The sequence below is a fragment of the Camponotus vicinus genome, unplaced genomic scaffold, assembly GCF_025532165.1.
Source record: "Camponotus vicinus isolate PSW18456_S1 unplaced genomic scaffold, iyCamVici1.0 SCAF_6, whole genome shotgun sequence".
Lineage (NCBI taxonomy): Eukaryota > Metazoa > Arthropoda > Insecta > Hymenoptera > Formicidae > Camponotus > Camponotus vicinus.
The window spans coordinates 10,872,613-10,898,665 of record NW_028141978.1 but is presented as its reverse complement, the minus strand read 5'-3'; the positions used below and the strand labels follow the sequence as shown (position 1 = coordinate 10,898,665).

The window sequence follows — 26,053 nt, the reverse complement described above, 5'->3', positions numbered from 1 at the left end:
TGTGTGTGTGTTTTGTATACATATAATATAATATTTCCCGTTACGGAAAAAAAGATGTCTTTTTAATAACATTTTTTTAATACACGCATACAATGCAAAAACATAATTGCGCAAGCGCATAGATATCAGTACATGTCATTATTTTATAAATATATATTTATAGAGGTGACTGTAATTAATGAATGTTTATGATATGCATTAATTAAACTTGCACCTTCGGAAAAAAAAGGAAAAAAGTAAAACTAAGAATATTTTGATGCCTCTTCTACATTTGATATTTTCGATAAACGGGTTAAGTTGTCTTGCACCATTTTTTTCATGATATTATTTTTGAAGTTCTGAAGATAGAAAAAGAGAGAAGATAGAGAGAGAAAGAGCACCCTTTGTGATTACTCCCGAATACGGTTGTATGATCGCATTCGCGAGGTGGAGGAGAATCCGCGAAGTGGAGGCACCAACCAATTGACTGACCGCTCGTTGCAAGACATGACGCTTAAACACCGTTCTCTGCTCATGGTACAGGTAAAGAGACGGCGTAACATTACGGTGGGAGTCAGTTCTGTTATAGTAGGCCACGAGGCAGCAACTCTCATGCTTCTGCAGGCCTTGCTCGTGAACAACTTCGCATACGGCTCCGCTCTCTCTCTCCTCGTTTCTGTTCTTGCGAGCGCGAGGCGCGTATCGAGTATCATCGCACCGTGAAAATCATTGCATCGCGAGTTTATGCCGTTTCGAGAAATCAATTTCGAGAAATCAAAGCACAGTCTCCCAAAAAAAAAAAGAAAAAAGAACAGCGCAAAGATTATGTGTAAAATCGATTAACTTCGAATCCGCTTTCTTCCCTCGATCTCGAAATTGATCAGCCGTTTCGGCTGATTCGACGTACGACAAGAGAACGACACCTGGTTCGTTCATGAGTGATTATACCTGTGTCGCAAATATGTCAGGACGTTGGTAATAAGAACGAGTTTGCGCAAGCGACGAATTCGGAATCCGAGGTTCTTTCGTGGCGGAGAAAGCGGACGGCTTGAGTGTACTCAACGAATGTACGCCGCGGCGCAGCTTTTCCTATTTCTATTTCAATCTCTTTTAATTGCAAAAAAGAGGAGGACAAACAGGATGAGGAAGTTGTTCCCATTTTGCGATTTAATTTTATTACATTAATTGCATGGTTATATTGAAAACTATCACACAAACTTTCGAAAGAGTTCTTATCAATGGGGCAATCGTTCGATATCAATATATTAGAAAAAGCGAATAAAAATTGATCTTACAAGAGAAAGAAAAAATTATTTGGATCTTGAGGAAAACAAGGATTTATTTTTTTCCTGCGATATAAAGATAGAGTCTTATATCTTGCTGATTTTTTCGCCGAATTTAATAAGAACGCAAACAGAAGGCAAACTTGTCTTCGCATCTTCTTGATGCGATCCGCCGTGACACGATGGATTTCTAACTGTCTATAATAATGGTGGACTTTTAAAGAAGTTTCCGGGATTGTCCAAAGACGTGAGATGATTGGCAAACTTCTTCTGACTCTTTGGATATTGCAATGGACCAGTTTTATCGGTAAGCAATATTTTAACTATAGATATTATATATATAATTATCTATTTTCTGATTTGGTTGTTTATATTGTTTATGTAAAAAACAACAATAATATTTAGACTCATATAAAAACTAAGATTTTTAAAAATACAATTATGCGGATTGAATATCTAAAAGATAAATAAAAATTGGTTCACATACAATACGACACAAAAAATATTTTTTTGTAGGTATGAACGTATTTGTTCATTGTTCTTAACGTGTCGTTACAAAATTTAATGTGAATTATATTTATAAAAAAAATTGTATCATGTCACTTAATGTCATTGTCGTGTAATACGAATCAACACTTAAGGCTATCTAATGTGTATAAGCGTCTTTTAAATGCCTTTTGTACGGCATCTTTATATGTCTTTTATATATATGTTTTTCAAGTACACATACATTCACGACCCAAATTTTCTTTTCGAAAACTAGAAATGCAGGTATTAATTCTTCAAATGTGTGTCACATAAGTATTACTGTATGCTTCATTAAAAATTCAATTTCGATAAATTCAGCGATACACTCAAATAAGTCAATGAGTCAATATTCGATAGCTAATGTTTATTTTACGAAAAATACTAACGCATTGCACAAGAGAAAGTCATGTTTATGAATGGAATAGTTACATATCATATATCATGTATATTATATATATCATCCAATTTGAAAGAATTTTTTTATGTTGCCTTGTTCAGAATTATTAATTATTAATGTTAAACTCTTTGGCTTTAAAATGGAAAAATAGAAAATAAATAAAACAACGATTATTAATAAAATAATACAATAATTATTTTAAAAAATAGATATTTTGTGTCGCTATGCACACAATTATAGTAAGATATAAAAACATATTTTTTCGATTAAACGAGCAGAAAAGCTTAATTTTATTTATATACATTATCTATATCTCTATACCTGACTAAATTGCTTAAATTAATTAATATTAAATAAATACTACTTGTTTTACTCGTTACTACGTTTTTATTTTTGTCGTTAAAATTCGTTTCTATCTTTCTAGACTTATCGAAGAAACGAAGCACTTAAATGTATTTGCGTAAAAATTTGCATCTCTATGAATAGTTTCAAATTTATGCAAACGTTGCAATAAATTTTGCAACTTCAAATTCAAATAGCTTTTTTGAGTGTCATACATTCATGTCTATTAAGGAATATTATGCAAATTTAGTGTCTTTATCGCTTAATTTTCTCACAATTTTGAGTGCAATTTTACCTATAGAAAAATAAGAAACAAATAAGCAAAATTTCTTGAACTTGCCATATGCCTTGAAATATGTCAAGGTAATACAGCGTAACGAGTTTATCTATTATTTTATACGAGTGGTAGAAATAAAGAAAAAAGAAAAAAAATAAAGGCTTGTAAATATATAAATACGTTGATTTGAAAAGATAAGTATAAAGTATTATTTTACTAAAAATATACTTTTGTAAATTTGCTTGTGTGCTCTTTAGGGTCAACGAAAATAACATTAGCAGTAAAGAGAGAGAGAGAGGAAGATTTCAAGTATAATGACGTGTAAATTTCACGGACGCGTTGCCGCAAGAAGCGTTCAGAAAGGTTACTCTGACAGCAGTGAAAGCGACATGTTCGCGTACTAATATTATATGCACGCACGTGAGATACGTCAGAGATTAATGCAATGATCTCGGAAGGTCTCGCACAATGATGCATACATGGATGCACGACTAGATTTCTGACTTCATATCAGCAGATAATTTTGTAATTTATTTTGACTTAAAATCATCAATTTTATAATTAATAAGATTATTATTTTAAATTATATGAGAATTGTTATGTTAGTTTTTATGTGATGATAACTTGATAACTAATAACCGATCAAAATTATTCAGAAAATTATGAAATATAATATATAATACGTCTGTATCATGTTATTTAATATAACAAAGTACAATAAAGATTGTTCCTGATCAAATTTAATTTATAAGCATTTATTCTCTGTAATATATTTCAAATTCTTTCTTTTTATAAAATTCAATAATATTTGAAGATTTATTCAATTTTTTTATTTCTATCTGAACAATTTTTAGTTACATTTCTGTAAATGAATTGTTACTTTTGTAGTAAAGAAACCGATAATTCAACATGAGATTTTACATTTCGCGGTTTCTGTGAAAACGTTTGCTTGTTATGGTTATGTCCGTAAAACTGCGGCCGATTACTTTTGTCTATTATCTTATCAAAATAATTTTAATCCTTTCGCGATAATCATATGCATCTGTTTTATGCTCGTAAGAACGCGAAAATTATTGCGAAAAGAAAGAATGTTTCTTTAAAAGAACCAAAATTTTTTTAGCTATTCGAGGAAAGTCAGATCCTCGTTAATCTTCGCGTTATATGACATCTCATTTATGTTAAACATACTGAAATTACTGCGAAATGCGCGTGGAATTAATTGGCAACACTCTCTTTCCACTATTAATTATCCACCTCGAGTTATTTTTTGGTATAATTAAATATTCAAGTAACATTATATCTACAGATTTCGCGTTATGCAGCACTTTTTTTTATAATCGAGTATATTCACGCAAAAATATTGCTGTATCTTTTTGTCTATCAATTCATTGATCGTAAAAATGTTTAGAAATCGAAGCTTTATGAATCATCTTTATAATATTTGATCCTATGAGTCAACACAGGTTTAATCTTTTTTTTTATAAATTGTAAAACTTGGAATTACCTTTCTCTAAGCAATCAATTTCCCCGTGTAACGTGAGAGAGGAAGATGGAGATCGATACACTCGAGAGATTATATCTCTCAAAATCAAAGAGTAGCACTCGTTTTCAATTAGGTCTAGTCTTTTCGTGCTATCCATTTATCTATCTGTCGATAGATAATCGCCATTCAATATATTATTTAAGATAATATCTTGCAGAAAACATACATTTGCATATTTAATGCCAAACCGGAATCACTATGTAGAATGCAAATACGATGCGATAAATATATATATATAGTTTTTACATTGATACACACTGATTAACATCATAATCGGTTACGTCCAATACCAGTCTCGTGGATAACGAGACATGATTCGCAATTAATGACATCTTTATATATTACTATCACAAAGTTTTGAATAAAAATAAAAAAACTATTCAACGGGATCGAAAGAGAAAGTTCTCCAAAAGCATTGGCTCTTTCTATCTAGGTCGTAACGGTCATTGTATGCGGTGCATAAGTAAATCCAAATGGCTTTTGAATGATTGAGCAAAGGCTTGGCTAGCATTATTCCGAGAATATTTATACCTCTACGCTCTCTCCAAAGTAAAATGACAAAATGTATCGAACACATTTATGCTCTGCGCAACATCAAGATTAATAAATATTTATCGTACATGTTGTTTGCTTCTTTTATCAGAATATTGATTGGTATTTTAACCCGCCAATTGGGTCATCGTTTCATTTTATCCCGCCCACGAGATTTTGTGGAACGGTCAAAGTATAAAAAGACCAACAAAGCCGGTAAATGAGCGATTGATTTTGGAATGACGGGTTCGAATGCCCGTTCTGGTGTTAATTTTATTTTTGAGAGTCATCATTGATAGTCATTAACCCTTCGATGCCCCCATAGTTAAGAGTGAAAGGAATGAAGCCCACATACATATACACTTATTTACACATAACAAAAACTGTTGCGCAAACTCGTATGTAATGCACTTTGAAATGGCACATGAGCATGTGCTGGAAAAACAAATTTTGTGCAACGATAACTTACGCAAGCTATTACATAAAAGATACATTCGGAGGAAATTTACATTATTTTATAAATGAATGATTTAGTCATCAAAAGAAACTTTAAGGCCACATATAACTTTAAGGCTTTATTTTTATTGTAAGAAAATATAAAGGAAGGATTTTTTCTCTTAGCTTTAACAAGTACTGTACATAAAATTTTGCTACATTTCTCAAGAATTAATTTAAAAATAAAATTCTTTATATATAATCTCAAGTAAGAAGAGGAATCTCCGTGTGTATGTGCAACAGAACGACATAATAAAACGAGCGTTGATCTTTAGCACAATTATCAAGAATCATAAAATGACAGAGGAAAGCATTACGTCTAAACAAACGGAAACTCCGGGACGTCTGATTATCGAATCACCTGCCTAATAGCAATTTCATCGCGCAAAATCAACTAGCTTCCTGCGATCGCATTATGCTATATCGTTAGCTCGTTTCATAATTATATTTGACGAAGCCCGGATTCCGGAAGACGCGCGATGACGTTTTCGGTCCGTCGGCTGCAACGACACTAAAATCTGCAGGAACGAACGAACGACGAAAGAAAAAGCGGGTAATTATTTCCAGTCTGTGCGCGACGTCCGTCACGTCGTCAAACGGAAACGGTTTGCTGATGATTACGGTAGCCCCGATCCTGAAACAATCCCGCAATTTCTTTGTTCCTCTCCGAGATGACATTGGACTTACGATATATCGAGCAAGAGATTTTGCGAGCAACGCTTGATACGAAGATGTGATCTCCTGATGAAGTATCTTGGTGAGCTCAATATCATCTCGAAACACAAAAAGATCTCTTTTTTTCGCAAGATACTGTAAAATTATGAACGCATCAACGCGAGCGACAAGAATTCCAATCACTAATTCGTACTTTCTATTTGAATGGCTTGATCGTACGAGCGTTATAAATGAGATAGCAATCTATCTATTTTTTTGTCTTAAGTCTGGTAAATAAAATGCTGGATTTATCGATATTTTCTTTACATATCTTGGCGTGGCACGTCGATATATGATCGTTGGCGCATCGTATTTATGTTATAAAAAAATATAGGATATAAAATCTATATGAACAAATTACATTTTATCATTTCTCCTTTTTCTGATCTTTCATATAATAACGCACTATAAATTATCCGACTATTGCATGCATATTTTTCACCTGTCTTGTTCAAACATTCAAATTTCTAATTTCTAATTAATGAAGAAGAGATGCGATGTTTATTCGCGATAATACCATGTTCACTTGTAAAAAAACGTGATTGTATGTATGTATGTGTACATTCGTATGTAGGAAAAGGTTGAGCAATTTTAGAACCGAATGTTGGATACTTTCTCCGGTACACAGTCGTTTCCTCTTTTTCTACTCTTCTCATGAATTTTCTTCATCTGCCAACGAGTTTGAAGCTTCCTAAATAATTATAACTCTTAATTATTAAAATATTGAAGCTGAAATTTTTTGTGTATAATAAAAATATTTTTTTAGTTTCAGTTTTCAATTTGTTTTTTATATTAAAACATATATTTGCATAAATATCTGCAATTTATTTGATCACTATTTAATTACTTGATAATTATATTTAATACTTGTTAATTTAGTTACGCTTCGTCCAACTCCACTTCGTGATAGACAATTAAGCAGAATCTCCGAAGTGAAGCAAAAGCGAAATGAAAAATGACCGAAGATATTATCGAAAATATGCTACACTGAAAGCTAAAAGGATAAAGTCATCAAGTGATAACTAAAAAATAACAACATTTTTCCATAATAATAAATATAATAGATATTGTGTCATACATAATAAAAATTAAAAGAAAGTAAAGTTATTAAATTGCGAATGTAAGTAATAAAAGTTTCAATAAAATTTGATAAAACAAGTAATTTGCGGTTTTAATGGTTTCAAGAGATTTCCTCTAAGAGATGTCTGCTTAAGATGTTTGCTTGCCGGAAGAGAATGCCTGGTTTTTCACAAATTATAGTTATGAATTTGATTAAAATTTCGCATGTACATTTTTGCGAGAAAGAAGAAATGCGGGCAAAAAATGCTTAAAAATATGCGCGCAAACCCTTACATTACTCAAGTAAATTAGGAAAGAATTTTTTGCACCTGTTTTCGGTTTCATGTTTCTCCTCTGTCATTTTCTTGTCAGAAGAAATTCTTTTCAAAAGTAGCCATTAACGAGCTTTATAATAACGCAGGATGAGAATTTCAGTTTCTTTTGAAATTCTTTCTCACGTAACATCCGACGTTATTTGAGTTTCTGAAAAAAAAATGCAATTGTCAGAGTGAAATATTATACAAATCTATACATATTCGATTTCTTTAAGAATTTCGCTATTGTTAAAGCTGTCGGAATTTATGCATCGATAACTCGAACCTTATCGGAGCACGTAGAAAGCGATCGTGCGCGGAATTTCAATCGCGAACGTAAACGAGACTTCGTACCATTATTTAACTATTAAACCATCCATTTCCGCGATGTTCCAGTTTCGCGCAATTTTCTCCCAATGCTTTCCTTATATGTCGGTTACATTATAATCGATGATTACAACGGCACCGATGCAGACCTTGAGAAAAGATTTATTACATATATCCTCGCTCATTCGGTGAAACATGAAAGGCATAGCTAAGAATGAGTGACTTTCATTGATGGTTATCGTACTGGCACGCCTACACTTTCTGTGCGATTCTTCTGGAAATATCAAATTGTTGTCTGTTTGCCGTCTGCGAGGTGATTTACAAGTATTCAAACGATTCTATGATTAGACGAAGCGTTCTCATCATTTCTCTTTTCCCCGAAATTTCAATTCCTCGCTATAATTTGAAGTGATTTTTTTTTCAGATTTTGTTTAAATCGTGTATAATGAAGATGACAAAAATAAAAATTTTCAGAGCCACTGAGATAATATTTTTATTTGGGAAAAATAATTGTGTACCCCTTTCTTTTCTTTAAATTTCACATATCGTGTAAGCATGCGATCTCAATGAAACACAGATACGGTAATTTGCAAGTTGATTTCGACTCGATTTGCTTCACTTGCGGTTTATGAAGTTTCTTCTTTTTATAAGAACATAAATGTGTCAAGATAATTTCTAATTGATTTGACCTCTTCTGCTATTCAAACGTAAGTGTAAAGTTTAAAGTTCAAAGTCATCTAGATACAATGTGCGTGTGTATGCTTGTTGTATATTTGAAAAAAATCAGACTTTAGTCAGTAGCAGATAATGTATGTGGCTGCCTCTCTGTTCGGGTTAAAAAGCAGTCTACTAATAGCTAAATGCGTAATCGGAACATTTGCATGCACATATGCAGTTTGCATTGTGTTCATAAAGCGCGTCGCATCAAAACTTTGATAACGGTGCTTCAACGCAACCGTGTAACAAAGCATTACGACATATGGTCCATAGTGGTTTGTGACATTCTTCATTCTCGTTCTACTTTCTCATAATTTACTTCTGTGCACACTTCTAGCTCTATGAATGTGAAAAATTTTAACATTTTTCCTCTCTTATCACATAATATATAAAATCATATCACATATCTTTTCAATTTTAGAATCATAATGTTATTAGTCATTCTTGATACTTAAAAGCTTCCAGAACACAAAAATTCTTCTCACGTTACATTTTTCATTAATAATTAAAAGTTGGAGTATATTATCGCTGAGAAAAAATCAAGTACAAATTACTAAAAAAACAAGGCTTCTGTATCGATATGCGAGGATGTCTTTTAAAAAGTACGCACTATTTTTGAAGCATGTTCGAGTCAAGTCGAATTCAAATCAGAAACTGATAAATTTGATTGGAACGATCTATGTATATTTTAACAAGAGCGTACCTTGGTAAATCGGTACAATCCCGCTCTGCCAGGCGGTCTGCCAAATGCGTGCACTATCGGCATAACGCGTCGGAAGGTGTCGGACTCGTTTACCGAGTTCACTCACCTCGAGCCACCTGGAAACTGTGTCACCAGCCGATTTTGAGATCGCCTACCCAGTCTCGATCCTGTTCCTCCTCCTCTCCTTCTCTTTCCCGACCTTCTCCCGGTCTTGAATTCTCACGCCAGCCGAGCGAAGCGAAGAGACAGAAGCTTGACAATCATTATTTCTCTCTAGCGCGGAAAGGATCGCGTAGAAACGCGATTAATCCCTCAATGACGGGAATTATAGGCCCGGTATTCTGTATTGAGAATGAGATCATGCGACGCGGGATTACGATTACGGCCTGGATCACGTACAGAGAGAATGCGAATCCACCGGTATGTAATTATTCATGTCCTGAATCGCTGAGCATTTGAATCACGTCATTCCTACTAATTATTTGATCGATTTTCATTCTGAATAGTCCCTGATTTCATAAGATAGCTATATTTGCATATATACATTCATAGCGATATATTTAATCGCTCTTCTCTCGATAACCTTTATAATCCACAAAGAAAAATAATCTAAGCATTTAGAAGGAAAATAGACGATGGAATATATCCTCATCGAATTCGGTGATGTAATGTGTAATTTATCACATAGATGACAATAAATTGTTCAAATGTCAAAAGTGATTAAATAATAATCAGAAAATTACTAGATGTTGCAGTAATGAAACTATAAATTTGTTGTTTTCGTAACGATTCTTTGTATTCGAATCATATAACACATTTCACTTTCTAAGACGATGATCGACAGTGTATCAAAATGATCTGATGAATAAATTATAATCATGAGTCACCCTCTTCATGCCGCTTTCGTATGACACTACTACTTTTCGAACGCAACTGTAGTTCATGAAATTGTATCGAGGATCGGTCGATTCCGGGAGGGTCACAAAGAATCCACAATGAATGTCAATTCGCATACAAGTACGACAAGTGTGGATTTTTCGTTGTCACGCTTGCTAGTAAAAGCTACCAAAGAAACGCTCTTCGGGTCCCGTTTTAAAGAGCCACGGCCTCTCCGACGTACCGTTAACTCTGCTCCTCTTCAGCGATGTGATCCCCGTCATTCATCTACCTCGCCTTTTCCCAATTAGGAACGTTCGCACGATCATAGCGAATTAGCCGATATCGATGTTACGAAGAAATGGTCTCGCTCGCCAGATGTTCGATAAGTCAAACTTCCGTTACAACGAAATTCCATCAGTCCAAATGTAAGGTGTCGTTATACTTTTGTAGACTGTAACTCGTAAAACATGAAAAAAAGACATTTACACACATACTCCTCTGTAATTAGTCTAGTCTCGGGTCAGTTCCATTAAAGGGAAAGGCGATGAATCTGGGGCACCTTGTACACGACACCTTTCTATGAAATCGCTGATAAGATTTCACACAACGCTCGAATGCCGAAACTTTAATCGTCATGAGGCGATGATTCGTCTCTTACTCAACAATGAGATTTGGTAATTTGTATTTTTGTTCGTATTTGCTCAATAAGTAAAAGAAAGATAATTAACATCAGTATAAAAATATATATCCTATTATCTAACCATATATTTCTCTTGTCTTTAACGTTCACAATCAGCTCAATAAACGAATAAGGAAGTAATTTATTATAAATAACGAGGAAGCGAAAAAACGCGCATTATTGAACTATATATCGTGCACTGGATGTTTATTGGATAAATTTAACGATCCTTATTAAATCACTGATCTCTCCGAAATAAACTTTGTTACGATCGAAAGTCTAATTTTATTTTGCCATCAATTTTCGAACGTATCTTTCCCCATAGGTTTTATTTGTAGATATAATCGAGAGATTAAGGAGAGTTTTACTTTTTTTTCTTTATGAAGCAGTTAATTAGGGCATTGCGTCATCGATTACGAAAGTGAGCAATGTGAAACATAATCGCACAATATTGTGCAATTTGTATATAAAATATGTAATATAAAATATGATACAGAGAAAAATATTTTTCTTATTATCTTTCGCAATAATAAAATATTATGCAAAAGTGTAAATATACATAATATGCACTATTTGAGAAATTATGTCAGCAAAGAATGACATCAAGCTTGAGATAAACAAGTTATTCATTTTGGAATTAACACGAGGCAAATTGTAAAATATGCCGATATAAATAAAGGTGAAATGAATTGCTGTTCTCATAAACACGTTATGTTATGTTGTCTTCTCTTCTCCCTGTCTGTGGTATCGGGGTGATTTCCCTTTTCCACCGGTCATTTTGTGAAGCGAGCAAAAAGTCGAGAGATACGCTCGCCTAAGTCATTATCACGGTATGGTCGATACGACCGGGAGATCTCCCGGAGGCCTTTCCGATTTTCCTTTTGCCAATTTCTCCCGTGTAATCCGATAGACTAGTCTGGCAGCATCGAAGACGAACCCGACGATGATTTCTTTATTCTTTTTCGATGTTCGTGAAACGGATATCTCGAACCAGTCTTGACTTTATTTTCACGAATCATAATAAGAACGTACATCAATCAGTCTACTCATTCCCATGACTTCATTAAGCTGGCTCCCACCAGCGTCTTCATTCAATGCAATGCCCTCGACTAGAGATTCACGACTTCCGTCGCTACTTTTTCCTTCCACTCCGAAGACAGTATCGGTCAGATCTGGGTCGTAAGTTCATACCTTACTCCGTAAGGATGTATTGACGATTTCTTGACCCGCAAAGAGACAAACATTAACCATGTCAAGCGCTCGAAGTGATAAAGGATAGAAAATAATCGAGTCTGCGGTTTGCATATACGGAAAGTATATATTTCTGTAATTGAAACGCCGAATAAGATTTTGTTAAAGTCATGTCCTCTTGAACCTAAGTGAAGAATACAATTTACATTAGTTTACCACAGAAACCCGTTATCTTTAATCGTTACAGTGGAAAAGTATGCATGCCTCGACGTTGAAGAAAAATCGACCTCAAGTCTTGGCCACAGAGTCTGTCATTAAAAAATAATATGGCAAAAGTGGGACACTCTGTATATACGTGACGTGACATAAAATTCACGCGCAGTCATTACAAATGTATCGTCCGAGACCGTGCGCTAAGAGTAAAGTGTCACCATTTTCCAGCTGAGTCTCAGCAGTCTGCATACGCGATAATCTATTTCCTATCCATTGTATGTCAACGCAGAATATATCGGGGGGAAAATCATAAGCCACTTATGACAATCAACAGTCATTACAATTAAAGGACGTGAACGTAGCAGTTTCGCGTCTTGAGAACCTATAGATAAGAAATGATGTCGAAAGATGCAAGTAGTAATTTTCATCACTGCGGCTGTCGCTAAATATAAAATTATCGAACGATTGCGTAGATATATTTACGTAATATGTGCAATAAGAAAATTTCCGAAGTCATTTTAAACGATTACAATAGTCTCTATCGGGAAAAGAAGAATGGTAATTGCGAAAAGTTAAATGAGATGGGCATTGCGATTCTTGTGCAAAATTTACACATTTGTAATTGCGCTGTTTCAACTTTGAAGCACACAAATGATCCTGAAATAATTATAGAGTATGGTAATTTTTTAACGCTAACACAGCGAAAAATATGCAAGTCTATGCATATTTAAAAAAAATATATATTTCGATTTTTAAAATGAATTTTTGGAATTTTACCTTAATAATATTAAATTTTTGAAAAAATTTAATATTTGATGAAAAAAACATCTTAAATTAAAAAAACTAATATTGTAACATACGTGATTTCGATGCGTTATATTCATTTTTGATATTATAGAATTTTTAGCATTGTTTAGAGACAATATCAAGGATCTTTATTTTTTTTAATTTCCATATAATAATCTTGTTGTTGCATAATATTATGGCATCAAGCTATTATTATGTAAGTGGCAGATACATCTTTAGAGAAAATTATATTATTATTACGTATTATGTACTCAACGAATTTACAATTGCACTGACAGCTTCAACTTTCTCACGAGATTTTAATGATAGTCGTCCACTTGTTGTCACATGACTACTATCATTTAGTGATTAACCATCTTCCGCGTTAACATTTCTGGTAGCATCAAGTCTTACTTGTATAACATGAGAAATGTGTAAATCACCGCATTTAAGTACATTCGCACAATTTCGCGATTTTAATGAGACGTCGCACACTTTGCTTCCCTTTCCGTCAGTTGTAATCCTCCATCGATCGTTTTTATATAAATTATGACACATTAAGCGCACAAATAGAGTTCTTTATATCTGTGACAGACTTTCAACATATGGGGAAATCAAAGCGTTTACAATAGTCTTAATAAAATAATACTGTACATTTACAATTGCTATTTAATGCTAAGTATCTAATAAAATGAACAAATGCTAATATAAAATAATTGCGGCTTATTTTCTTAACTGGAATCACTGTATTATCACTGAGTAGTAGTTTCATGTATAAATATATTTAATATTATTGCGGTTTAGTGTTATAAAAATATATTTCAATATTATAGAACTAAAAGTAGTGAAATTTCATCAAGAATTAGTGATTTTTCGATGAAATCCTTTTCATTATTAATGAAACATAAAACGAAAGAAAATATGAATATTTTCATTAAAAATCAGTCATATACACCGATTTTTGGTAAAATTTCACTGCTTTAATCAATGATATTTTTACTGATTCAGTTTAAGAAAGTTCGCCATCGATTTTACTAACTATTTTGCAATTTTTCTTTCCCTTTTTCTTATAAATCTTTTTTCGTCGACATTTAATAACTATTTAATTTTTTGAAGATAGCGGTCCAAAATTTGTCAATGTTTTTCAGCTGCATCTTATCTGACATTTGTTTCAAACCAATTGAATTCCGATATGATAACACTAGCAGCAAATAATATCAATATAATCTAAAAACGGGAACACCCTTAGGTGTATCAAGTATAAAATATTGCCATATTGCGTTCCAGTAGATTATTATTCAGGCGTTAGACTAATAACGATAGCGGTTACAAGCCGTGGACCGGGGAAGCCGTTACTATTTTCATCGACCGAAACACTCTTTAATTAGTACGCGTTTAGATAAGTTATAGAATTTTCAAGATTAAAGATAGAGCGCGTCTTGTAATGCTGCTTTTCCCAAGTTTAAAATGTTGCAAACTATTAATTTTTTAATAGAAAACAAATGGCATACATTTTACTGATTTCTCTATTCGAATTTTTGCAAAATATTAGAAAATTCTAAATTTGTTAGACCTGTAAATTGTTAGAACGAAATACCTCATTTATATTGTGTATATTTATATACGTTACACTATCTCTATATATTCACTATATAATGTAATATAATTTCCATCGATTCTGTAGCGGGACAATTCTTATCCTTAAACGACAACGCGGACGAAAAGAACGACGCGGAAATTTTTCGCGCAGTCGTCGAATCAATGAGGCAATGGACACTTCAGAAGACACTCCATCACAGAAAGAAGAGAGAAGTGTCGAAGATATGTTACGAAGACGTAGGTTGCTTCGAGGATACCGGGCCTTTCAGTTATCTAGAAATGCTACCGTCACCGCCGAAGGACGTCGGAACTAGGTGAAAAGAAAAATATATCTATTACGCGAAAAAAAGTGCGTGTGTGCTGATGCAAATCATTACAGAAGTGAATTATATTATCCAGTACATAATATATTATCTAATAATAAATTATCTAATAATAAATTATCTAATAATATTCTTATACTATTTAATAGATTAATATCGAAAGAATCTACAATTGCAAAAAAATATATATCAAACATATAAAATATTTTTATAGGAGATAAAATGAATCTATTGTAAATAATTTTATAAAATACTTAATATCTTTTAATAGATTCCTCATATACGGAACTAGGAGGGCAAGGTCAATCCCTATGGAAGTATCTGCTGATGATATAAATGATAATACACATCGTGCCATAGATCCCACTCTACCCACAAAAGTGATTGTGCACGGATTCGGAAGTCATTGCGGTCACTTGTGGGTGTATGATATGAGAACAGCATTAATGAGCATTCAAGATTGCAACATAGGTATGCACATCAAAACTTGTAATTAAATAATTCGCATCGATCGGTTTAGTTCAAATCTGGTTTTTAAAATTCTATAAAATTTGCAGAAAATCTAATATCTATATTTATCGCAGAGAATTCTAGTGGAAAGTATCACCGCGCACTTTATTAAATCACTTCTAATGACAATTTAGTATTTATGTTTTAAATTTACCTTTTTAAATTTGCCTTTTTTAACAATAATAATTTAATCGTATCAAATTTTCGCATTACATTTACGTAATTATATTATTTTTATGTGATAGGATACAAATGTAATTCAGTAGAACAACTGATATTTACTTTTCCTTTTTTTAACCATGAATATAATAATCGAATAATATCGGTCTTGTCTCAAAAAATTACTCTCTCTTTCGAATTTATATACATATGTATAATATAATACACACTATTTTAGTTTGTGTGGATTGGGGTCCTGGAAGTGCTGTGCCCAATTACGTAAGAGCAGCGGCTAATACGCGATTGGTGGGTCGACAATTGGCAAAATTAATTCGCAATTTGAATGTGCCTTTGGAAAAAGTGCATATGATAGGATTTAGTTTGGGCGCCCATGTAGCCGGGTTCGCTGGTGCTGAGCTAGGAAATGTGTCTAGAATAACCGGTATGTCAACTTTTATTGAAAAATATACTTTTTATTCATGTTTTTTTTCCAAATAAAATTATTATAAGAGAGCTATAAAAATATTGCGCAAAATTTAGCTAAATCGAAGAGATTAATTTCTCATGTAAATACACGAACACATTTATAGAAAATTTTGTTTTCGATGTGCAATATGTACAAATCAATTTTTCAAATATTACGTAATTTTTTTGTCACATAACAATTTATGATAAATAAATAAATATAAATACATTTTTGGAACTGCTTTCAAAAAAATATCAAACAGTAGTAATTGTTAAAAAATTCGTGTATTTAAATTTCATGTAATAAATTCTTCAGTTGGTGTAGTTTATTGTGTCGCGTGCAATCTATTCTATATTTTTTCTATATGGCCTATTTACAACAATTATTCTCTGTTATTGTCACTCAGGTTCGTAATATCTGTCGGTACATGCATTGAGTTGAAGCGTCGACTAGGATTTTCGCGCGAATTTCTCACGCGCGAGATATTTCAACTATCGAGTATTAATTCGCGCGTATAATCGATTATTCGAGAGTAACTGTAACAAGGTCCTGCTAAGCAACTATTTCGAAGCGTTCACAAATGATCATTCCATTCGCCTCTTACTTCGATACGCGTCGGTGGCTTAGTCGAATAAGAACTGACTTTGACGACAAATTTATCATGCGTTTTTATTGAATAAATACGCGTAATCGGATTTCAAGATAAAATGAATATTTTCTTTTTAAAATCTCTAAGATTATCAGACCGAAGAATATTTTAACATATCTTTGCTTTTGCAGTATCTTTGCTTTTGTAGTATCTTGCGTAAAATTGAGAAACAATTATTTTCATAATTCATGGCTATTTTCATAGCAAATTGCAAGTTTTTATCAATTGTACATTTTAATCTTTTTCTCAATATAATTTTTGTTCAGATTTTTCGAGAAACAAGTAGTTTTCAAATTTGTAGATTATCAAAGTAAACGATATCTTTCTGTAGACACGTCCCCTTGCATTTTCAATTATTGTTTATTTTGTTTATAATATTCAGAAACGATCATTTTCGCGCATTTGATCCTGATTTTAAACAGCGAGAGTGAATTTAACAACGGTAGTCGGTCACATTAAGTAAAAGTATATCTTAGTATATCTATGTGCAATAACCTGTAGACTTATAAAACAACCGGTTAACATTTTTACAGTACGCTTGTTTACCACATTACGTAATACGTCCATGTATATATGTATATATATGTATATATGTATATATAATGTTAATTTTATAGAAATAAGATTCTTTTTTCTTCCTAAATTTCACATTAATTTTTTCTTGGTGGATATTTTTAAAGAATATTATTCTCCTCAAATTATATCAATTTTTTAAATTTCTATATAATTATGATCTTAAGTTTAATTTAGAGAAGTATCTTGAGTTTAACTTGTAGATGAAGTTTTATGCGAATTTTATGCACGATATGTACATTGCAATGATTATTGCATGTTCTCGTATGCAAATAGGATTAGATCCCGCAGGACCACTTTTCGAGTCGCAGGATCCGAGGGTTCGTTTGGATGCGACGGATGCAAATTTCGTAGATGTTATTCACAGCAACGGCGAGCAACTCATCTTAGGTGGACTTGGTTCTTGGCAGCCTATGGGCGATGTGGATTATTATCCGAATGGCGGAAAAGTGCAAAGTGGATGCTCAAACATTTTCCTTGGCGCTGTTTCTGACATCATCTGGTGTAAGAATTTCTTATGGCATTTTGCCATGGAATTTTTCTTTTTTATAGAATATATCATTATTTTTTTCAAATATATTCTTTGATAATATTAGACATTTATCGTGAATACACGATAATTCTATAAAAAATTCACGATTAATTCTATAAAAAAGAAAAATATTAAGTTAAAAATATTTAACTTAAAATGAATTATAAAGTAACTAATCTTTAATCATTTTATAATGCTATTCCTCTCGCAATCAAAAAGATTAAAAGTTAAACAAATGAATTACTTTTTCGACTAATAGTGCGACCATTTTAGCGAGCGCGGTCGAAGGAAAATCGCTGTGCAATCATCGGCGAGCGTATAAGTTCTTCACCGATTCCGTTAGCCCGAAATGCCAATTTCCGGCCTTTCTCTGCGATGAGGGCTACGAGGGTCTGTTAAAGGGCGAATGTTTTCCCTGCAGCAAGAATGACGTGAATCGATCATGCGGCAACATGGGTTATTACAGCAACGAATCGTCCGCCAGGGGTAAACTTTATTTGATGACTCGAGAAGAAGAGCCCTTTTGCGCTCATCAGTATCAGATCAAGGTGTACAACAGTCGTAACGAAAGATCCGTCAAGAGCTACGGCAAGCTGCAGGTGAGCGTATTTCATTTTCGTTACTAATGATTTTTATCTATTTTTCACTTCGGATGTCATTTATTAAATAAATAGTTGAAGAATATGTAATCAATTTGATAAATAGTTAAAGTATACATAAATTTTAAAGACAATATTTCAAAGTTTTTATTGTCTTTCAGGTCACACTTATTGGAAAAGATTCTTACAACGACACATTCGCAATGACACGCAAGGACGAAGAACTTTTAGTAGGAGCCATTTTACAGAAAATTATTGTGCCGCATCCTGCGGTCATTAATCTTGAAGCAATCGAAGTAAGTTATGATATCTTAATATTTGTATCTGATGTATCTTTGTATGCTTATTTCAAGCTTTAAATTTATCTCTGCGCAATTATTATAGATGCAATTTTTTTAATGCACGCTGTTTAAAAAGATATTGCAAATTAAGAAGTACTATTCTTTAATAATACATTAAAATTGATTGTTGAATTAAATTTAAATAGGTGAAGAATTTTTTATGCTATAGAACACTGAAGATCCCAAAAATAGCGATTAATTTTACATTATTGTGTACCTACATAATAAATTATATTTTTAGATTTCTATAATTATACTTAATTATTTTATCAAGATTAAGTACACGGCGTACAGCGGCTGGATATCGTCTGGTTTAGTGTCTTGGACCATCGACAAGGTGGCTATTATTAACAGTTTTGGGAACACTCTATCGGTTTGTCAGAAGGGCTTGATTCTGGAATCTGATCATCCAGTCTACCTCCCTCTTTATCCCGGTGAATGCAATATTCCTTTGGATTCTGACAACTCTACCGTGTCCTCGGTATCGGCGTTCGAACGCGTAGCGGCTGAAGAGAAGCAGCAGCAGCCGGGTAGCATAGGACCCTTCACGAAGGAACAGAATTATGAGACGAAGGATTCTGGATACTCCGCAGAGACCTTCTTGATGGACAGAATGACGCAGAGGAAAAGTCTCGGTCCATTTACGAAGGAGCAGAATCTGCACGTTGTTGAGACGATGACCTTTACAGAGGATGCAAAGAAGCGGCCTAACGTCGCGAATCCGTGGACCGTCTTGGACATATCGAGCGACGGAGACTCAAACTCACTAGAGAACGCTGACTCGGAGCACGGACGAAGCTTCTCCGGCGCCAAACTGATCTATCACACCTCGGCAGTGCAACGTCTCGAGATTAACGTCACTACTTCCACCACTACCACTACCAGCACTACTACGACTACTACGGAGTTCCTGCCGGAGATCAGAGAACCGGTCCTACGCCCGAGCAAAAAGGAAACTGGCCGGTCGCTAAAGTTGTCCGAGATCACGGAACCGATCCTGCATCCACGCGCCATCAGGCATAACACGCGAAACGAAGGGATGCCGCAACAATATGACAACCAGCATGATGAGATACAGGAAACGTCGTCCACTTCTACCAGGTCGTTCACCGTGCAATTCTTGCCCGAAAGACTTGCGAACATTTTAGCACATGCCGAACGATATGCTCGGCAGACCTTATTGCCTTTGATTTCTTATTATACACCGAGCTTCATGACCGGTATGCGATCTCACGAAGAGCCCAAGTATTTTCCCCTTCTTAGTGATATAACGCAGTCGAAGAACGACTCTTCCGCTGAGACCGACAAGACGACCGATCAGAATAATAATCAACTCTCGCGAGGAGACATTAACCAGTACAAATCCGACGAGTCGTTCGGTTTTGTTGAAGACGGAAGACGTCACGAGGAATCTAAATCGAAGACGCAAATGGAGAACGGCGAAAACGTAAGTAATGAGTATAGCGTGTCGAAAGCTGAAGCGCCGCCGGTGATAGTCGAGGCTGTGTATCCGGAGAAAGTAGCGGATGCTAATTTCACCGATCCATCGGAGGCGAGAATGACCGAGATTCGTCGCGAGAACGACGATTGGCGACCGATCGACGAGTCGGCGATTCTTTCGAAGAATCCTCCATCGCGAAGAGACTCAAACTTTTCGCGATCATTGAATTGGTCGATTGACTACCGTGACTGGACTTTCTCGACGGACGCAAATTCCAAAGAGGAAGTCAAACTTGACGATGATTGGATACCGATCACGTTGAAGAGTGATGCTAAAGTATCGACGACTGCGCGAGGGATGACGTTAAGTGAAGCAGCAAAGAAGGAGATCGATACCACCGATAATTCACGGAAATCTACCCAAGATATAATCTCCGATGAGACCAAAGAGGAAACCACGACTGTTGCGAGCACGTACGAGAGAAAATTTATACCTCTCTTTGGTTTCGAGGAAACGACCGATAACTTATTTTCATCGACAAATTCCAACGATATTCCGGAAACTACGACAATTGCTTCGCATATCCAGAAAATTCCAAGACACGAGCAAACAATGAAAAGTGCCAGAATGTTAATGAAATCCACGATGATGTTCCCATACGCTTACGAGCGGAAAAACGACCCTAGGACGAGATATATACCGTTGATTCCGGAAGAAGATATGGGCAAACCTTATTCATCGATAGAAAAAGATCGCTAACATTATATGGCGATACAAACTTATTAGAAAATAAAAATTGAGATTGTTGAATATTAAAACGCTCGCAAAACATGGATTGTTCATTGTATATCTTCTAACATGTATTATTTAATATTATTCCAATAAGTGGAATTTCTTGTTTCTTCGATAAATTTGTTTTAATTTTGTATTTATTTTATTGAATTGTTTCCCTCTTCCCGTCGTTATTTACTATTTTATAGAAACAAGAAACTAAGCATCAAAACTTGTAACGTTATTGGTGTCCATGAAATATCCCATTGAAGAACGAAGAATTATTGTTGTTATTTTAATCAGATGAAAATATTTGCATTGTATAATATTTCTAGTATTTCTAAAAACGGATACCATGAATTGCTTCTTTGTGAATAAAATCGTGAATGCATATTGTTATTATTTTCAAATAAAATAGATTTTGTTTGAGATCGCAGTTATTTTTAAAAATTAAAGTCACCGCAAGAATGATCATCTATTGATGATTTTATGGAAATAATATATAGTCTCATTACAATGGTGTTTATTGTAAAATAAAATTTTGTCGCTATATTATAATTATTAGTAATAGCTTACAAAATTAGAGGGAAGATTAAAAATCTATTCGTATTCTTAGTTTTTGCCTCAAAATTAAACGCGCGATTTTCTGATAATAAAATCATCGGATGTAGAAAAATATAAGATAAGATAAGATCTCATGTACGATTTTTAGCAAAGAGAAATATTTGCGCGCCTTTTATTTTCCGCGTCATCTTGTAGATATCAAACTAGTGTCTATTTTTTATGTGATTATAAATAATGTTATGAAAATTATAATAGAAAGATCACAAAACTTTTTCTTTGGTTATTAGGATCGCTAAAAACTTAATGATTTTAGAAGAAAAGATTTAATAATTTTTTCTTTTGGTAAAAATTGGGAGCTCTTAACTTTATTATCTTTGTGTGTGTGTATATATGTATATATATATATATATATATATATATATATATATATATATATATATATATATATAGGATTCTTTCATACAGCTATATATAGCTTCATCTTTTACTATGAATCATTACAGCTATTATTATCATCACGCCATCATCGCCATTGTTTTGTTTTTTCTTTTTCCAGTCTGTAAGTAAGTGACCAATGATCACGAAAATCGTTCATAGTGCGCTCACTGTTATGTAACTTTTGTATTATATATATCTTGACGATCAACACGGACAATCACGAAGAGTCCGAGATATCGCACGTGTATCCTCTTGTAATGTAATAAATATATACAGTAAGAAGAGACAGTTTAGAGACTAACAGTTGAAAAATATGGAAGAGACGATATTTTTTATAGATTTATAGATATATATATATAATCTTTAATATAAATTGTTTTTACTTAAAATAAATAACCCATATTTCTTTTTTAAAATGCGTCTCTCGATTCGCCAACTTCGCTTTCTATTCTTTTTTTTTCTATTTTTCTTTCCCTCGTTCACATTCACTCATTCATCCGCACTCGTAATTTGCAACACTCGTCACTTGTAATCACGCATTTATTGCCCTTTATCGATCGGGTTGAACCTCAGCCCATACTCCTGATATGTCCGCATGCTTAAGAATTAACTCGTTCGCAGTTCTTCCTTCGCTGCGATTGTTCAGGTACCGATTGACGCATCGAGGAGAAACGGAAGGCCCCGACTCGATGAACGAAAATTAAGACGAGAAGAAAAAACTCCGTGCACGGCGCGCATCCTCTTATACACGAGAAAGAAGAGACTGCGAATGTCGTTGACGCGATTTCGAGCTTCTCTATCTTATATACGACATATTATTTTAACGAACGCACAGTCTTATAGAGTAAACCCGTGAGCGAACTTCGACAAGTAAAAAGGTATCATCATATTATTCTATCATCCTACAATCGTAAATTTGGTTCGACTCGCCGTCTGACGAAACAATTCACATTTTATATATATATATATGTATATGTGTGTGAGCCTAGCTACCTATATGTATATCATTTTGGACGAGTACATTTTCTTCCCGCAACGCGCACACACATAGGTATACATCTCATTCGTCTTACACGCTGTCACTCTCGCGTTTTCTATTGTATAAATATCCCGATGTTAAAAAAACCACTACGTACTACCAGGAGGCCCAGTTTCATCTCGCGCTCATTTCACGCTCGCCGTTTCATCTTAAATACTAAGTTTTAGCGCTACAACGTATAAAAGATAAGGCCGCCACATTAATACACTGACTAGATCAGTTTCATATGTTCTTTTTTCAAAGTGTACACAAATTCTCTCGGCTTCACATAACAAGGATATCCAGGACACGGTGTGTAATAATATCTCTATCAACAAAAAAATATATATGTATATATATTATCGTTATGTGTCTCCGGCACTTTATACCGCGCGTCCCGAGTTATTAACGTCACGACACGCAAAATTGCGAACCGTTGCGAAAGCGCGTAGCACAATGAACTTTGGGCCGCATCGATGTTAATCTGTCGACTCGAAAACAAAGTGAAAAATTCTGCGAAACGCAACGTAGGCCTCTGTAAATTGAACTTGCCTTATTCTGACCTCTCATTGCAGTATACTAGATAATCAGAAGAAAAAATTGAAAAGAATACGTTATATTATACGTTATACAGATTATTATTATAAATCAATAAATAGATATTATAGATCAATTATATACCGTTATCCTTATGTTTAATAGAATAAATTGGTAAATGTCTTTTTCATTTCTTAAGTAACTATATCTTAATATACAAATACTTTATATTTTTAGAAAAAGATGGATTTTATAAATTAAGATTATAATTATGTTTGGTGAATTAAAAAGAATCGTCGACAAATTTTGAAATTTCTATGAGATACGAGTATATGATAAAACCAGTTCAATATATTCCGCAATAAATCCAGAATAGCTGCAATAACAGGTCAGTATCTTTAAATATTTTTAAAGATTTAGAATTAAAAATTGATAAAGTTGCACATTATTAACACATTATGAAACAAAAAAGAAAAAAAAACAACCGTAACAAATCGATCGAAAATTAATCGCAAATATCAATTATAAAATTAGAATGGCCAGATAAGACGATTTGCTTATTTGCCTAAAATAAAAAAAGTAATTCGTACTCACATCTTCGATCTGAATATCTCTCTTGCAGTGATCGATAATAAGCACGGTTCGTGTGCATAAGGACGGAGATGGCTACTAGGAACTGCGAGGCACTGCAAAACGTACGTCGATTCCAAGAAATCAATTAGCACTGCGCCAGCGCTAATTTTAAACGCATTTTTCAAAAGAAATTCGCTATTAATTCGTCCTCTCTCTCTCTTTTTTCTTCCGAACAATGTCTCGTTATAGTCCAAGTGAAACGCGACTCATGTATTAAAGATTCTATGTGCCGATGGCTTCGCCAAATTTCAGTCGTACAGCTCAATTATGTATGTATGTAGATTATCAAAAAACATCACAGTCAAGTTATTAGGTTTTTAGAGAAATGTCCTTTAGCACGCTGCGCGTGTATATCACTATCCTGCCTACAAGTCACGTATGACGCGCTGGTACTATTAATTCCCTTCTTTACCTGTCGTAATCTTTATGTGCAATAAAACCGCGAATACTATTATTTTTAATACAACTACAATTGTTTGTTCTCCACTCTTAATTATACGTGCATAAGAACGCGCTATGTATTTAATTGTCGTGTAACGTCTCAGGATACTTGCCATCATCACGCACGATGACGAGGCAAACTCTCCTCAATCTATGTCGCATTCATTGTGTAGGCTTTTTTATGCGGACGCTTTTTGAATGTCAAAAGGAAACGATAAGAAACTGTCAAACGACCGTCAGGCGTAATATCACTTCTTGTCGAATAATGCAAGTTTGCTACGTACGGCACCCTCACATACGACCAGCCGTTGCGCGGCTGAGATGTTACTGATGGGTACGGGTCCTTCCAAACTGGCCCGCAGCAGGGTCAGGCGGCTGGGACCAGCGGTATCGCCGTGTTCACCGAGCCTACCCGCCATCGCCTGCTTTTTCTCGAAGTACTCAACGATTTTCGAAATGGTCTTGCTTGAAGAACCAATGCCATTTAATCGATCCTCCCAACATGAGTCACCGCCGCCCAAACTAGCAATGTCCTCAGAGGAATCCGTGTAGATCGAGCTAGTCCGATGGTCATCCAGCAAAAACAGACTGCTTGCCGCTGAACTGCTGAGGGTTGAGGTATGTCGTCGATTCGGTGGCTCCGGACTCAGGTCCTCGCCAACGCAACTCCAAAAGCCGGATTCGCAGCTGCCACGTCTCCGTGGTTCCCAACCATCGCGGAAGAGCGGATGAGTAAAGAGACTCGCAGCTCCTACTTTGGTGGCGACCTAAAAACAATGTATATCAGTATGAATAATTACATATATAATTATGCATATTTTCTCTTATGAATTTAATGAGCATAAAGACATAAAATAACACATCTTTGAACCGAATAATTAAGTCCAATCACTTGCAATTAATTTGTGCTTACTTACTTTTCTCTCCCACTTTTTTCTAGCAGTAGGGCTGCTCGGTTCAGAGCTCGGCTTTTTCCTGTCCAGAATCTTGGCGATACTATCATTCTGCGCCGGCTTGAACTTGCTGCACGCGCCATCAATAGCACTGGGTCGCACATCTTCTAGGGAGGGTAGCTCTAGACAACTGGAGAACAGATTACCAAGGATCTTTTTGACACCGCCCAATGCGTGGAACGGATTCGCCGTCATCGGTCTATAATGCGGATCCCGTTTGCTGGCGAGCTCAGCCACCCGCCTGGCGGAATGACATCTCGCCTTATCGGAGGGAGTGGCATTATCGCAACCTCTCGCGTCTGCCGACTGACTTCTAATTTTTGCAGTACGTCGCTTCGTCGTGCGTCCTTCTCGCGTAATTTCGTCCATACTGGACATCAACGTCGGATCGACGGTCGATTGTCGTTTACCCATGTTGCTCTTTAGTTCTTCTTCGCAGGTCGCTATTATGGTCTCCAAATTAGTCGTGATCTCCGGAAAGGTTGGTCTGGACTTGGGTTCGTACTGCAAATAAATGAAGAAGTCTGTCATTCATTACATCCATACGGA

General features: G+C 34.7%; 2 protein-coding genes and 1 long non-coding RNA gene across 4 annotated transcripts in view; 1 reads left to right on the top strand and 2 right to left on the bottom strand.

Annotated features, from left to right (window-relative positions):
* The first annotated feature begins 394 nt into the window (after positions 1–394).
* LOC145972654 (uncharacterized) lies at positions 395–21,077 on the top strand. The gene is made up of 8 exons (XM_083101410.1): positions 395–1,569; positions 14,642–14,870; positions 15,151–15,350; positions 15,787–15,990; positions 17,513–17,740; positions 18,042–18,367; positions 18,529–18,663; positions 18,983–21,077. Exons 1-8 carry the CDS (start codon positions 1,515–1,517, stop codon positions 20,906–20,908), a joined length of 3,303 nt encoding a protein of 1,100 aa, XP_082957536.1. The 5' UTR covers positions 395–1,514; the 3' UTR covers positions 20,909–21,077.
* On the bottom strand, positions 5,473–9,664 carry LOC145973403 (uncharacterized). Its single transcript, XR_014439430.1, has 3 exons — positions 9,210–9,664; positions 7,478–7,631; positions 5,473–6,780 (listed from the first exon to the last, which is right to left on the bottom strand). It is a non-coding gene; the product is annotated as an uncharacterized LOC145973403 (long non-coding RNA).
* Positions 21,078–21,954: 877 nt separating the features above from the next.
* The window catches only part of Cdi (serine/threonine kinase), a 29,960-nt gene continuing 25,861 nt past the window's right edge, over positions 21,955–26,053 (bottom strand). The window contains exons 5-7 of one of the 2 annotated variants that reach the window (XR_014439243.1): positions 25,469–26,008; positions 24,072–25,318; positions 21,955–23,268 (exon numbers count right to left, since the gene is read on the bottom strand). Coding sequence is in view for 1 of the 2 variants with exons in the window: in XM_083101411.1 (XP_082957537.1) it covers positions 24,800–25,318; positions 25,469–26,008 (1,059 nt within the window). In the remaining variant the exon portion in view is untranslated. Of the gene's footprint in view, positions 25,319–25,468; positions 26,009–26,053 lie in introns of both variants that reach the window. The other variant, XM_083101411.1, reaches the window with a different exon arrangement.